The 11,570-nt window shown below is 50.4% G+C and overlaps 5 protein-coding genes across 5 annotated transcripts; 1 reads left to right on the plus strand and 4 right to left on the minus strand.

Moving 5' to 3' along the window:
- Positions 1-107: 107 nt before the first annotated feature.
- EPUS_08258 (uncharacterized protein) lies at positions 108-938 on the minus strand (the record flags this gene model as incomplete). Its single annotated transcript, XM_007788470.1, has 1 exon — positions 108-938. One exon carries the CDS (start codon positions 936-938, stop codon positions 108-110), a length of 831 nt encoding a protein of 276 aa, XP_007786660.1.
- A 948-nt stretch (positions 939-1,886) lies between these two features.
- On the minus strand, positions 1,887-3,131 carry EPUS_08259 (uncharacterized protein; the record flags this gene model as incomplete). The annotated part of the gene is made up of 1 exon (XM_007788471.1): positions 1,887-3,131. One exon carries the CDS (start codon positions 3,129-3,131, stop codon positions 1,887-1,889), a length of 1,245 nt encoding a protein of 414 aa, XP_007786661.1.
- A 337-nt stretch (positions 3,132-3,468) lies between these two features.
- Positions 3,469-4,155, plus strand: EPUS_08260 (uncharacterized protein; the record flags this gene model as incomplete). Its single annotated transcript, XM_007788472.1, has 1 exon — positions 3,469-4,155. One exon carries the CDS (start codon positions 3,469-3,471, stop codon positions 4,153-4,155), a length of 687 nt encoding a protein of 228 aa, XP_007786662.1.
- Positions 4,156-4,766: 611 nt separating this feature from the next.
- EPUS_08261 (uncharacterized protein) lies at positions 4,767-6,572 on the minus strand (the record flags this gene model as incomplete). The annotated part of the gene is made up of 1 exon (XM_007788473.1): positions 4,767-6,572. One exon carries the CDS (start codon positions 6,570-6,572, stop codon positions 4,767-4,769), a length of 1,806 nt encoding a protein of 601 aa, XP_007786663.1.
- Positions 6,573-7,662: 1,090 nt separating this feature from the next.
- On the minus strand, positions 7,663-9,247 carry EPUS_08262 (uncharacterized protein; the record flags this gene model as incomplete). The annotated part of the gene is made up of 3 exons (XM_007788474.1): positions 7,663-8,143; positions 8,193-8,661; positions 8,710-9,247. 3 exons carry the CDS (start codon positions 9,245-9,247, stop codon positions 7,663-7,665), a joined length of 1,488 nt encoding a protein of 495 aa, XP_007786664.1.
- Between the last annotated feature and the right edge of the window lie 2,323 nt (positions 9,248-11,570).

Genomic DNA, 11,570 nt, shown 5'->3' on the forward strand with positions numbered 1-11,570 from the left:
CAAAGTGCTTGGAAAGTTGGCTAATGGATCGTGGAGAAATATGTGCCTAATATGATTAACATTAAACTCCCCACGTAAGCTGATGTAAGATCTGATCGTACTGCTGATCACTTCTTCTCATGTCCTTCAGGAAACCAGCGGGTAATCTTGTCAAAGACACTTTGGGCTTCAGACTCGATAACATCACCATGAGAAGGGACGATTCTCTGTAGCTCCCAGCGCTTCATTTTATTGACAGACTCGGAGAAACCAGCCCTGTCTTTTGAGCTCAACACGTACCAGACGAATCTTCTCTGCCAGGTGATGTCGTTCCTTGTGTTCATGAGACCAGTAAAAAGCTTGGTGAACACGCCAGAGGTTGCTCCTTCTCCGCTTTTGGAATACTGCTCGTATGCTGGAAGATTGAAGATGAAATCTGCTTGTATCATGGTCTTGGACGGCTTGTGGTAGTAGATGAGCTCCTTGCTGGGGTGAGAGTGAAGGAACTCATATTCAAACTCCTCGTCAAACTCCTCCGATATTCTCATGTCCTTGTTATTTGACTGCGTAAACACATGAGAGAATGTGATGCCTTTGGTTGAAGGGTCCTTTTCGCGCTTCTCGGGTAATCCCTCAACTCCAATAACTTCAGCTTGTGGATAAGCTTTGGCCCATGGGGTAATAAATATGTGATGCTCGATATCCATCGCTGAGATGTATTTGACGTTGTTGCCCATTGACTGTACCTTTGATCGCACATCATCTGTGAGGGCAACCGGCGAGAAGACTGCTAGGGCACCTGTCTGCAGCTTGATGATCGTGGCTCGACCTCCAACCTTGAATAGTCCGAATCGAGCGAAGGGGGAGCTTATAGTAGCCATATTCGGTAGGATGTCGCGAAAAACCATGACCTTTGCTGGGTCAGAGGGGATGAGCTTTGCTGCTGATTTGGAAGTCATTCTGTCAAAGGAAGATACAGCGCAAAAGGGATTCGAAGTATTAGGATCGATGTCTGTCAGGGAGGTATGTGGTGCAGCAATTTGATTGTGGCGGTGGTTGTCCACGAGCTTTTTTTCTGCAGAGTCCGAGGGTTATGATATAAAGCTGCCTTGTTGCCTAGTAGGATGGAAACATTTGCCAACATACGCTGCAGGTGGGATCTGTCAAAGGGTATTGTCACAGGGCAAAGGAAGGTGGAGCACTAAGGCCTTGTCAACATCAACTTATATGTAGGGAGAACTTGAAGTGATATCCAACCGCCTGTCGCGAACTAGCGTCATGGTCATGATCGCATAGACCAGATAGGGAAGGCGAACATCCGCGCCACCCGTTCGTCGCTCTCGAAATCTCTGACCGGTGGGGATGCTCATGATATTCATGGTCAACACACAGAGAGCTACTGCTAGAATGATCAATGCCCTCTCTTTGATCATTGGAAGTGCTAGGTGGCCTTGCCTAATGCCAACCATGATGGCTTGAGGATTTGTCCGGCAATCACACTTCGCGTCCGGATGGAAGCGACTCGTGCACCTTCAAGCATGCCTTACTTCGCCGCAAAGTGCGGGTTGCTCATGAAACCTCTGCCCTACTGCTTCTCGAACACATAGAAAATGCGGATTGGATCCAGCGTGATCAGCTGCTGTATCTGGTCCTAGTCATAGAACTTGGTCCGGCGAAGGGTGTTACAGTATTCGGCAAATGGCAAATGGCAAATGTGGAGAAAGAAGATTCGACGTCACTTTGCTGTGTCCATGGTGCATATGATTTCGGCTACCTGCGTCAAAGTAGGATGTCACACAGTATCGACGCATCCTCTCAATCATAAGCTGGTGACGCTTTGCAACTCTCTCACTCCAAAATGCATTCAATCTTATTATATCCAACTGGCTGAACCTAGACATCTGAGATCACCTCCATCCTCTCCTTTTGGTCTTCCTGAGCTCTGTCCTCTTATCATCAAAACTGATATCCCTACAAACCTCCGCTCTTCCTCTCTCGTACTTCTCAAATACCCCTCCATACCATTCCTTCTCCGTTCTTCGGTGCTCAAGCTCCCCTTCTTCGAAATGGACATAAGCTGCCGTGCGCGCAGCAGCTTCCACGTCCATCTCGTTCTCATGGTGATTTGCGTGTGATGTGAACGCCTTTGCGATCAAGCGTCTGTTGCTGCCTCGCGGCATGTGTGTCCCCTCATCTGAGATCAACAATATTGGATGGTCCGCGGATGGCTCAACACTCGCACTAGCCCAACCTCTAGACAGCGAGGAATTTCTCTTTGAGGCTTGCAGCGCTGAGTCCAGAGCTGGAATGTTGAGCGCTAAGCCTGGGCTGCGGAGATACATTATTCGGTCAAGTCCCCAATTGTCTGTTGCAAGATGAGCGATCAGTTCTTTTTCGATACTCCGTTCTCTCGATGAGTCTTCGACTATGAATGATTCATATACGATCTTGTACTGATCCTTGACCAGCCACATGAGCGTTATAGCATTGCTATATGCATCAGATGAGCTGTCCTCATCCCACAGTGAGGGATAAAGTATAATGCGGCTGATGTCGGGGTCGCCATGCTCCATCTGCTGCCTGAAGAAAAGAAGGGCACTACAAATCTGTGATGGATTGCTGAGAAGCTGGGCGTATGCAAGACGCGCTGACGATTCAGAGGCGGGCTCGGGAGTTGAAGGTGCAGTCAACGGTATTTGTTCAACGATTTTGGTTCGCTCGTCAGAAAGGACGCTTGGTGTCGAGAGCTGCGCTGCAGGTGAAGTCTCAGTAACTGCTTCACCCAGGACAAGGGGCTGAACTTCCATCCCAACTTCGCTGAATGGCGGAGCAGTTGGCTCCGGGTCGCTTTTCATGATTGTCTGGAAACCCGACGGCCTTCTTTCCTCAGGGAATTCTAGTTCAGCCTCAGCCGCGTTCTTTCCAACAGGCTCTGTCGCGTTCGCTACCTCGGTCCACTCGCTCTCGTGTCCTTTCTGGAAATACACTGGCAATGTTGGGGTGGGCATTGGCGGCGCATGCAGCGCAGCTTGCAGAGAGCGTACAGTCTGCTGTTGAACGACATAGCCTGACAGGAACAGGAGGAATGTGAACATGCATACGACCCCGCTGGACAGAACGACAGATATTGAGGACGAGGTAAGGAGGACCATGGTGTATGTGGGGCAGGAGTCTCCCTACCCTGTTGTAGATTGCGTAAGGTAAGAGACTACACACCTTCTTTTAGAGCCAGAAGCTCCTGCAGAAGACTGCGCGATGCCAGCATGGGATTAAATGTCAGTTGTACATTTGCGTACTATGTATGTGGGAGCAGCTGGTTACATACCGTAAACAGATTGCCATTTTGGCCTAGTCACCTAGCAACGGATGTGGAGATGGCCAAAATTCCCAACTTTCTGCTCCAGCCCTCCAGCCGCTCCACGACCTGCCTGGACACTGCTGCCCGCAAGGGAGCATGAACTCTATCAGATCTGTAAAACCGGTGACACCATGACGCATCGCGCTGACGCCTCATCCTCCCTAGACAATCGAGGCTACACTGGCCCTCTGATCCGCGGTGCAAACCCCATAACCTTGATCGAGACGGCTGTCCGCGACCGCATCACCGAGTCTCTCTACTGGAAAGAACAATGTTTCGGCCTCAATGCAGCTACCTTGCTCGATCGTGCCGTCGATCTCAGCTACATCGGCGGCACCTACGGCGTTGGGATGCGCCCAACACCATTTCTCTGTCTGGCCTTCAAGCTACTCACACTCACCCCTGAAAAAGAGATTGTGCTGGAGTACCTGAACATGGGCGGTGAAGAGTGGAAATATTTGCGCGCCCTTGCTGCATTCTATGTGCGCTTAACTTTCGAACCCGTGGATATTTATACAACGCTTGAACCCTTCTTGACCGATGCTCGCAAGTTGAGGCGAAGACGCAAGGAAGGTTATGTGCTGGTGCACATGGATGAATTCATCGACGAGCTTTTGACGAAGGATAGGAGCTGCGCTACGAGCTTATGGAAGTTGCCCGGGAGGCAGCAGTTGGAGGATCTGGATATGCTGGAGGAAAGGGTGAGTCCGCTCCAAGCGGAGCTGGATGAAATGGAGCAAGATGAGGATGGAGACCCACACAATGGCAGTGAAGGCGGGGCCAGTCCCGTTGTAAGGAGTTCGAGTAGCGAAGGTTGAAGATACCTATCACAGCTCCAATGTCGTCTTCCAACGAGCTCCGACTACCAGCAGCAGGCCCATTGCTCGATCCAGACCATTTCCAAAGCGCCAATGGTCCAAAAGGCTGAATGGAACCGATCAAGTCATTAATGGCTCCGACGCTGTTGCAATGACACCGCCGATGGTGTTGCAAGCCCGACCTCGCTGCATCATGTACCAATGTGTCGATAACTTTGGCATTAGCAGGGAAGTCTGTGTAGCGAGACACATCGACATGGTTCGCCCAGGGGCAATATTGGCTCGAAAACTTTGAGAACCAGAGAGCTCTTCTATGCTCTTCCTCGAAGAACAGTCACGGTGGTTTAGGAGCTATCGTATGCTAACGAGCCTAAGTCCTACAGCAAACTTTCTGAAACTTTCCCAGTCCAAGGTCTTGTGACAACCGAAGCAGCGTCCTCAAATTCAGCGAATGCTACTCAAAGCCATGGTGGAGCTCAAATTAAAGGACAGCCACGGAGCCAGTAACGTGCTCTCTACAATCTGAGCACAATCTGAGCATAGTCTGGAAACAACCGGGCAAGCGTGTTTGGACACTTGCTAGAAGAGGGGTTTACCCTTCAGGGAGGCAGCTATCGTCGTTCTGCGTGACTAAAGACCATATCGATCAGAGTCTGCTCGCGATCAACAATTTCATACTCTTCGCCGGATGCTGGGCTTACTGAACCCGGACTCACAGGTAGGGTATGCTCGCTACCTTTCTTGCCCTGTTCAGCGTCTTTGTTCATGGCATCATCATTGCTCCCACTCTTACCAGATTTCTCATCTGGCTCTACCACAGTCTCCACTTGGTCTGCTCCAGGTTCAGTTTCCTTGGTTTCTGAAGCGTCCTGCTCTTTCGCCTCCTCCTGGTACTGCTTTCCTGTATCGACCATCTCCCTCTTCATAGAGTCTTCCTCCTCATCTTCAGCAGCAGATGTTTCACCCCAATTGGGGTCCGCTGTCTCGTCGCCGGCTACCTGCCGTTGCCGCGCTCCAGTGCAGAGCACGCCTTCGTCTGCCTCATGCCCTAAGCGCTTTGTATGGTCGAAGCTGCCGTCATCTCCTCGTGTACTTGCCAGCCTTACAGACTTTACGTCCACCAGCCGATCTAGACTCGTCTGCCAATTCCTCATACCCAGCTCAACCACTGCCGTTATCGACCCATCGCACGTTTCCCACTCTTCTTTCGTTACACCTACCCTCCACCCGTCAGCCCCACACGGCTCGTCCAATAACTGGATCATGCTCGGCCCACCAATATTGGTATTGACGACATTCAGGATCGAGATGCTGAAGTCGTTCTTCTCTCTTCCATCTCCATCTCTGTCCGGGTCTCTTATATGATAATCTCCAGCGTAGACACGCACGGGCTTGATATGGTATGTATCATAGAGTTGCGCAATTGTGCGGGTCGATAGGGACTGGATTTGTAGGTCTGTGGTAGGTGCATGGACGTTAAGCAGTAGGACCGGCTCGTTGGAGTTTACTCGTATGCCTGCGGTGCCCTCAAGGTTGGGCTGCAGGAGACGGACTAACATGTCTCTAATCAGGTTCTCCAGACCCTTTTGGCTCGCTTCTTCTGTCAGAGCGATATCGGTGCTAGTACCGGTGCTGCTGCTCGACATCGACCTTACGGTCCTGACATTCTCACCTACCAATCGCGCAACCGTCTTTACGTCATCAAAGCAATATCCCATGCTTGCAAGAGCTCCCGCGATCTTTGCGGTCAGGACCCAGCCTGCGCCAGTTCCTTTTCCTATTGCTGCGCTTCTGCCTGTCGGCGCTTCGTTCTCAGGTCTTGTGGCGGGAATCAGATCGTTGACAGGTAGCACTGCCAAACCAAGCTTGGCACCTGGGATCTTCCTGGTAAGAATCTGTCGAAGAGTCTCGTGGTAAAAGTGTATCTCCTCCTTCTCCTCCTCCTCCTCCTCCTCCTCCTCCTCGCTTTGGGAACATGGGACCAGGGAAAGCACTAGCAAATCCACCCTTTCACTACCTGCTCCGTCTTTGCGGTCCCCACATCCATCCAGGCTGCCCTCGGCCAGTGGTCTGGCGACGTCTTCGATTCCTACACACACCTCTTCTGCCGGTGATCTAGTGGCAGCGATGCAAGTGGATAGCATGCCCAGCCCGATAAAGCGGGCGACATCTGGCCGGGTCGTGGAAAGGGGTACGGTAGCAGCGAGGAGAACGGATTGGCCGTTCGCGATGAGGCTGGCCGGGTCAAAAGGGATCACATTACCCTTCGCGGAGACCGGGAAGGATGAAGACGACCTCCCTGGTGATAATGGACGCGGTGGAGCAGGAGAGGGAGAGGGAGAGGAGCCCGCTCGAGGCGGAAGGTCATGGTGCGATGGGGAATCCGAGGCGAGGAAGGACGAGGTACATACCGCCATCTTGTAGATCAGGTCCGAAGTCGTGATGATAGCCCACAGCAAGTTAAATCGGATCCGATATATGAACGTTCGTCCTACAGGAGTCGTCTTGGTCCGTCGAACAATCTTCGCGTAAATACTTATCGTAATTTGAGAAACCAGTCAAGATGCCCGGAACGGAGCCATCACCAGCGTATCCTTGCTATTTCCAACGTAGCTATACCAAGAGCAGCAGATGTCGGCCAACCAGGGCAACAGAGGACGAGTCGTGGTCAAGAAAAAATAAATAATAAGAAGTGGTTATGGGATCCCAAGATGCTTGCTCCCCAACCGCCGTTGCAGTGGAAATACTTTACTTGTGAAAGACCACGCTAGATTGCCCCGGTCCTCGCCATCAAAGAGACAAGCAGCCTGGTTGGCAATGTAACAAGAAGAATGATGATGATGATGATGATAATACGATGCGGAACTCTCGATTCGTCACCCTCTCAGTGGTTCGATACGAAATATTTCCCCTTAGATTTTATTTCGTTGAGGAGCCGAGCGGAGCGCTCCGTTGCGTTGAGGGGGTGTAGATCCCTGCGTGTGTGACGGACGAGAGAACGGGGGGAGGTTACTTATTTACTTACTACTAGGTACCTGTGAGTGGTTAAACAGGGTTTCTAAGAGCCCACGGTAAGCCCTATACTAGCCTTCGTACTCGTCCTCGTCCTCGAGTACGAAAATGGCGAGAGCTAGGCTCTTGGGATATGATCTCTGGGGATCCTGAGGACATGATGTTAGGGGTAAAAAAAATTAATCTCTTTGAGTCTTGTTATGTGAAATAGACTGGAAGGGTCGGGAACTGTCTTTCTGGGTAAAATGCCCGGTCAAGGCGACCTTTCTTGTTCAGGTTGTGCAGCAAAAGACGGTTCCTCATTATTGATATGTTCTGCTATATTCACTGTAAAATATACCGCTGTACAATATCCATCTATTAATCCACTATCCCGGGACATCTATCCCAGGGACAATAGAACACGGACCAGCCAGACGCAAAGCTTGTCAATTATGGACTCGTTCGATAGTTATGTGTTGCAGTGAGTACTGATTCACTAAAGCGAAAGGGCGGTCAAAAGCCTTGTTGCGTCCTCCACTTCTTATTCCATCCCGGGAAAAATGGCGGATCGTCCAAGGTCTGTACTTCCCAATCTTTCGGGACAAGCCCGTTCTCAACCTGTTCGTTTGCATACTGCTCCAATGCCGGAACACAGACATGCTCGACATGCCACGTATTCTTGTACTCCATCAGACTCTTCTTGCCTTCCTTGAGGATCTTGTGGACGATGGCAGGAATGAATGGCTCGTCTCGAAACTCGGTGACAGGGGTAAAAAGAGCCTTGAAGTTGAAGACGATAGCGCTAGACAGGGGCAAACGACGCAAGGTCTGCCAGTCAACTCGTAGATGACATCTATCGAGAGTCACTTCTGGTGATTGCACTTCTCTGAACTTCTCATGCGGATCTCCAGGCGGCATGTACAGTGGCTTGTCCACCTCAAGACCCCACGAACCTCGTTGTATAGGTTTCTCCGTTGGCATTTTGGAAAAGTAACTGATTGATACATCAGTTGCTATGTGGATACGTCTAAACAGAAACGTACCGATCCATCGAAAACTGCATCTTCTCTTTGTAATCTGGAATTGGAGCATGTATTTGATGCAGTTGAAGACCAATTTTCGAGCCAACGTTCCAACCAAGAGCCGAACAGATGACCCCAGCTCTGAAGGAGTAATACCCAGTCTCTGGGTTTCGAAGCATGATTGCGAAGTCCTCAGGTACATTGTCAAATATGATCAATAATGGATGCTTTGCCTTCACATCTTGGACAGTGTTCAGGATGCGATTGGTAAATGTCTTCTTATCAGCAGACAAGGAGAAGTAGTGTGGGTAGCGAGCAACGAGGAATTGCAACACCATCTCCATCAGCTCCTTGCAGGCCAGCTCTGAACCAGGGAGCCACTGTAAGACTGCCTTACCGTGCTGCTCGTACAGGCCTTTTCTCTGGGCAATTCGTGACTTGTATGTGTTTTCAAGCTCAAGCCACCAGTCTGGTTCAAGTTTGTGGAGTGCTAATACAGGTCAGCAAGATATCCTGCAACATCCGGATATGAACATACACATTGTCTGGTGGTAGGACCATCTGAACGGTCGATATGGCCGTGGCAGGGCTTCATCGATATTGAAACCGGTGTATGGTTTGGGAAGTGGCACTCCACTTAGCTCGGCATAGTTGGGAAAGTCCCCTAGAGCTTTGATCTCTCCAACAGAAAAGCCGGTCGGAGTATGCTTGGAATGGTCGACCTCCATGTAGTTTGCTTCATAGGGCATCATCATATCCGAAGTCATGCTCTTCTCGGTTTCTAGACCCACAAGATCGCCTCCGCTGGCTTGAGGTATCGTCTCCATGACTTTGGCAAGTGCTTCCCGTCTTGATCCTGGAAAGCTCTCGATGTACTCGGTGGGAGACGGCACGGATATGTGACCCTTCTTTCCCGGAGACAAGGAGCGCGGTGGAGTGTTGGCACTTGATGCTCGTCTTCCACGAAGCCGAAGACGTCTAAACAGAACATCCCTTTGTGCCTGACTCAGCGCTAGGTAGGTGATGGTAGTCAGGCAGAAGACACTGCCTAAGACGAGCAGGTATATTTCCTCCATCCTGATAACGTAATTGGTGCAGAAACGACCGAAAGATTAAAGCTCTCACGATCTCCAGAGTTATGAACAGAAATAAGAGACCAGTTGGAAAACCATGAATAATCAAGAAACAACGCAGAGAGCCGCCAATCAGACTCTGTCAAAGATGCAATATCAGAGGGCGCTTCCCACCGCAACCTCGAAATAGTCTGGATGATTAAGGTAGCTGATAAGGAACTTCATCTAGTAGGAGCGCTCGACCACCAGACTCATGTGAATCATTGAGATGTACCAGAGTTCATGAAGATGAAGGATGTGGGTTATGGTAATGTGATTAAGATGCCGGTTCAGGATAAAGTGAAGCAAGCTATATTGAAGGGTCTCGCCGCCAAAGCACTCCCGAACTGTATAAGGCCCGAGTCATGATTTCGAGTCACTAAAAATCATCATGCCGTGACGAGTGAGCAGAGCACGGCACACTGTCCGAGGGCCCTTGATGGAGATAGGCGAGACGGAGAGGACGGCAGGCACGACTAGTTAGAGGGAAGATTCCAGCCATGGAGACTTGGGGACTTGGGGACTTGGGAGTGACGCGAAGAATGTCGAGGGCTGCCAACCCCACGTCCATTGAAGCACTAGCACTAGCACTGGTTTCCACGAATTGGCGTAGGGTTAAGGTCGGCATAGAAGATGCTTCGGGAATGGTGCATAGCTCAATCGAGCCTTCTCCTTTTGGCGTGGCGCTGCTGAGTTCGGGGCGGGGGTTCATCTTTGGACGCTGAACAGAGGAATTAACGAAAGAGGTTTACTACGTACTACGGATGGGGGCTCTGCAATGCTATCTTGGTATTGGCCGATTACTTAGGTGGCTGTCCACGGACCGCAGAGCCTTTTCCGGAATCGCTTCGATCGTCCGCTGTGCCGCTTTAATTAACTACTACGTAGCACGTAAAGCAGAGCCGTGGTTCCCCACAACGAGCACAATGCCATTGTACCCACTTCCGGCAAAACTGTCCTGCGGCAGAGCTCTAACCTATGGTCAAGGACCATGTGGAGGTCCTGGTGAATATCTCGATACGTTTGGTCGGTCGTGCACAATTCTTTAGTAAAGTATAATACGATGACTAGTATGCGTAGTGTAGTGTTGTTACCAGGCTCTGCCTGGCTCTATTGAATTGGGCACCCATCTATTGCTGTGAACATCCTTTGTTGGGACATTTATCCAACTAATGACATATCAACGTGGCCGCCAGTCTCTTGTTGATGACACGACCTTGCATTCCTGTGAATCTTGACTAGGTTAGCCATGAGTGATGGCCACGTCACGTTGTCCTCTCCTCATGCTGACTTACGTGCATTCGCAACCATAGAAACAACCTGAGCAGGACATTGAGGGTCATGTGCGCAACGGAAAGTTAAGGGATCTGTAGCGCTGTAACACCGGAGCACCATTGATAAAGTGGATATTGCAGTGAGTGCGACGCAGTCGCAGCCTCGCCGAGATAATTGGACAACGACGGAGTGCGAAGGTTCTACGAAAATGCTATATTGGCAGAATCATAGAAGAGCGCATGTCAGCTGCTCGATTGCTTGTTATTGAGTCTGTTCTTGTGCATCCTCACCATCTTCCTGCCTCCGTGTGTTTCGAGCCGGAATCTGTCTCGCTCGAAGACACCCATTCCCATATCATCCTGCCCGTCGAATCCCCATACACCCTGGTCATCATTTCGAAGAGTACGAGCTGTATCGTCCTAGTCATCTTCTGGTGTGCCTTTCTCGCATGCCCATGCGTCCACGAATCGCAATACTTCCCGCCTCCAGATTTTGTTCATCAATGACAGTCACACAGGTACAAGAGCAATGATGAGGACTGGGAACGCCGGAGCAGCCTTGGTTAAGGTGAACACGAATATGAAAATGGTTACAGCAGCATGAACCACTGTGTAGCCATGTATAGGAGCATATGATTTCCACCACCAAGGGGGATTGGCTGTCGAGATTGAGGGCGGTAGTGTAGGCAGCTCCGACGGCGATGTGAGTATATAGCATAATCGAAAGAGAGTAGGGTTGACGCCCAAGCTCTGCTCTCCCGTGAAGAGAAACAATCATATCAACACGCGAGTTGGGGTCAGGGCAAGGACGTGCATGGAAGGTGGTGAAATAAAAACCCGAATTCCTGCAGCGTACAAAAATGCTGACCATCTCTGCTCATACACACGCCGGACCAGTCGAGACTCTGCTTTGTCTTCGCCATCCATGGTGATGATATGTTCTTCTAGTTGTACATGCATCAGGCTTGCCCAGTGCAAAGTCACCTGTGGAAGAAGACCGTTCGCAGTGATTA

The sequence above is a fragment of the Endocarpon pusillum genome (genome assembly GCF_000464535.1).
Source record: "Endocarpon pusillum Z07020 unplaced genomic scaffold C720841, whole genome shotgun sequence".
In the NCBI taxonomy this organism is placed as follows: Eukaryota; Fungi; Ascomycota; class Eurotiomycetes; order Verrucariales; family Verrucariaceae; genus Endocarpon; species Endocarpon pusillum.